The 2742-nt window shown below is 51.2% G+C and overlaps 1 protein-coding gene across 1 annotated transcript; it reads right to left on the bottom strand.

Moving 5' to 3' along the window:
• Positions 1 to 681: 681 nt before the first annotated feature.
• PPTG_11599 (hypothetical protein) lies at positions 682 to 2492 on the bottom strand. Its single transcript, XM_008907708.1, has one exon. It carries the CDS (start codon positions 2474 to 2476, stop codon positions 809 to 811), a length of 1668 nt encoding a protein of 555 aa, XP_008905956.1. The 5' UTR covers positions 2477 to 2492; the 3' UTR covers positions 682 to 808.
• Positions 2493 to 2742: the final 250 nt, after the last annotated feature.

Below are 2742 nucleotides of genomic sequence, written 5' to 3'. Positions count from 1 at the left end.
TTCGCCTTATCGTAAATGAAAACCCCATATTAAACCGTTTATATGGGTTTTGGAACGCGTTCATTCGACTTTCATCTGACATGACAATACGCTTACTTCCCCACCATGCCTCGCCACGCCCGGCAAATGCAATTTGATAGGAAAACCGAAGGTTGTTGTTGCTCTGTACCTTGTAGACTGTGCTTCTGAGGGCAATGGTGTCAAGTTACCAACTTGGTAGCATTGTCATGTGATGGACAAGCTATAACCCCAACAAGAGCAAATTAAGGACAAAATAGAGGACAAAACTTGAGGATCTTGCTTGCGTCAGTTTTGGTAGAGGCTCATGTGGACGTATTTAGAAATGTAGCCCCTAATTCGCTCCTTACAACCGTGTTAGCAACTCTCTATTAAACCTACGCGTTGTTGCGGGAACTGCTAAGCTGCAAGGTGTCTGAAATACCTTTGATTTATTCTTAACTTTAAGACAAAAATCCTCGAATCCAATAGTATAATCCAATGAAAATTTAATCCCATACAAAATGGCGTCAGCTGTCTCAGCTATCATATCAAACAGAGGCAATTGCGCTTCTCGCACTCGATTTTTGTCCTTATAATTAGGGTCTTAGGGGGCAAAATCACCCGGAATTTGACCCTTTTGCATCTTATTTCGTCCTCTTTCTAAGGACAACAATTGTTGACAGCATCCAGCGGGTAGCTCATACAGCTAGCAACTAGGAGGTAATCGAAGAGAGATGAATATCATGATTGTTGTGAATTTCTATATAAGAGGTACTAAGTACTTCACGCACGCGGGCATGTGGTCCATCTACTTCGCTTGGTTAGTAGCGTCGCTCTTCTTCTGAATGCGGTGATACGCCACGCCTGTGCCGGAAATGTTGTCTCCCAAGCCGGCAGTGTGGTCAGGCTTTTTGCACGCCAACATGGGCACCAGGTGGCACTGGAAGTCGGCCTCCTGCCACGTGACAATAGGCGAAAACGGGTCGAGCTCCACCTTGAGATCCTGTCGTTTGCTCAGCAGTTGCTGTCGAGCCAGCAGAATCTCAATACGCTCCGGATCCACTTCCATGTCAGCACTCGTACGCATAGGCTGGGGCTTGTCATCATTGTCTGTGGCACTAGGAGCTGGTGGCTTGCCGCACGCCACCTTTGAACTCATGAGCGCACTCTGCACCAGCGCCGTCTTGGGGTCTTCCCACATACTTCCCTCCTTTTGACACACAATGTGGAACTGCAGTGTATGGAAGTGAATGCGAGAGAGTTGAGCCAGCGCTAGCGACTCGTCCTTGTCTTCGTTCTTGGTCTGGAAGTTTTTCTTGGCTTTTGACGCGAACTGGATGACGTCGTGCAGTTGAGCGCTGATGTCCGCCACTGTAGGACGCGAAGACGTAGCTGTACCTTCCTCACCAGTAACGAGATAGTGGTGTAGAATGAAGAGCTCCTGTTCATTCAGGCCAATGGAATCCACCCAGGGCAGCACGAGTCGGACCGTGTCATCGAAGAGACTGAAGTCCGACACAGCCGCAAACTCATAATGGGTCGGCGTCCGGGCCACAAAGAGGTTCTGAAGCACCTCCGACAAGGCCTTGAGACGCGTCAGACGTACATTTTCATCCGTCTGCACCTCCATCAACTGCAGACCTCCAAATACCACCAGATCCGGCTTGAAAGAGTCCAGAGATTTCTCAAATTCCTCTAGAACTGACAGCTGGGCGTTGTGTACGTCATGATTCAAGTAATATCTGTTTGCACGGGGCGAGATATGTCCTCGGAACTCGTCTCCACTCGAGTATTCCAGCACGAGATGCACATCCTCGTGCTCATGTTCGTCCAAGTGGCCGACAAGTTGAATACGCTGGTCTACAAAGTACGGCTTCATGTCTTTGCCCATAGCTGCTCCCAATAGCACCACACAGCCCTCTGCTGAGGCTCTTTCGGCCATTGTGGCAGCATTGCCGCCCACTTTTCGCTTCACTTGTGGCAGAGCATCAGCTAGCGCCACTATCTCTCTGAACTGCTCTGGAGAGAGCATACTCTGCTCAGCAGCAGCTCCAGAGGAGAAATAGTAGGCGAAGCTCTCTTGTAGCTCTTTGAGCGAGCCGATACGCTCGTGGTGGCGCTTAGTTAAGTCCTTGGAGATCTTTCCTTGCGTTTTCTTCTTCTGATGGTGCTGGCGCTCCACCTCCTGGACGCTCTGCATGAGCTCCACGGCGGGGACTGCTACGTCCAGATCGGCGCTGCAGCAGAAGGCGAGACGCGGCGGATCGCGCGTTTCTCCGTCGGCGCCGTTGGCCGCAGCGTCTCCGCTCTTGGATGCGTGGAAGACCAGCGACGCCAGCATCTGCTGCTGCTCTACGACGCTCAGCGAGACTTCGCGCGTTGGGAACAGCGCGGCAAAGAAGTCGGCATACAGCACCGCGGTCGCACAGATCGCCAGGGACACGCCCAGCGCCATAAGCTGCGAAGCGCTGTACATGACGACGAGGGGGGTCTACCTGAATGAGCTGCATCATGATTTGACAAAAGATCGGGTTGAGTTTTTGACCAATCGATAGCAGTAAAGGTTTTAGCCAATCGAAAGATGTTTACGCGGCGCCTGTTCATCGTTTCGGTGATCGGCGATGAACATGGATGCACTGCACATTAAGGCGATCTCAGAGATCATTTCGAGACTTTCCAAGCTGCAGAGCAATGACACTCTCGCTAGAACGCGCTACACGGGCTCTCCATGTCTTGCTGCTG

The sequence above is a fragment of the Phytophthora parasitica genome (genome assembly GCF_000247585.1).
Source record: "Phytophthora parasitica INRA-310 unplaced genomic scaffold supercont2.27, whole genome shotgun sequence".
Taxonomy (NCBI): domain Eukaryota; phylum Oomycota; class Peronosporomycetes; order Peronosporales; family Peronosporaceae; genus Phytophthora; species Phytophthora nicotianae.
Note: the sequence above shows the minus strand (reverse complement) of the source record. Positions and strands in the feature narration are given on the sequence as shown.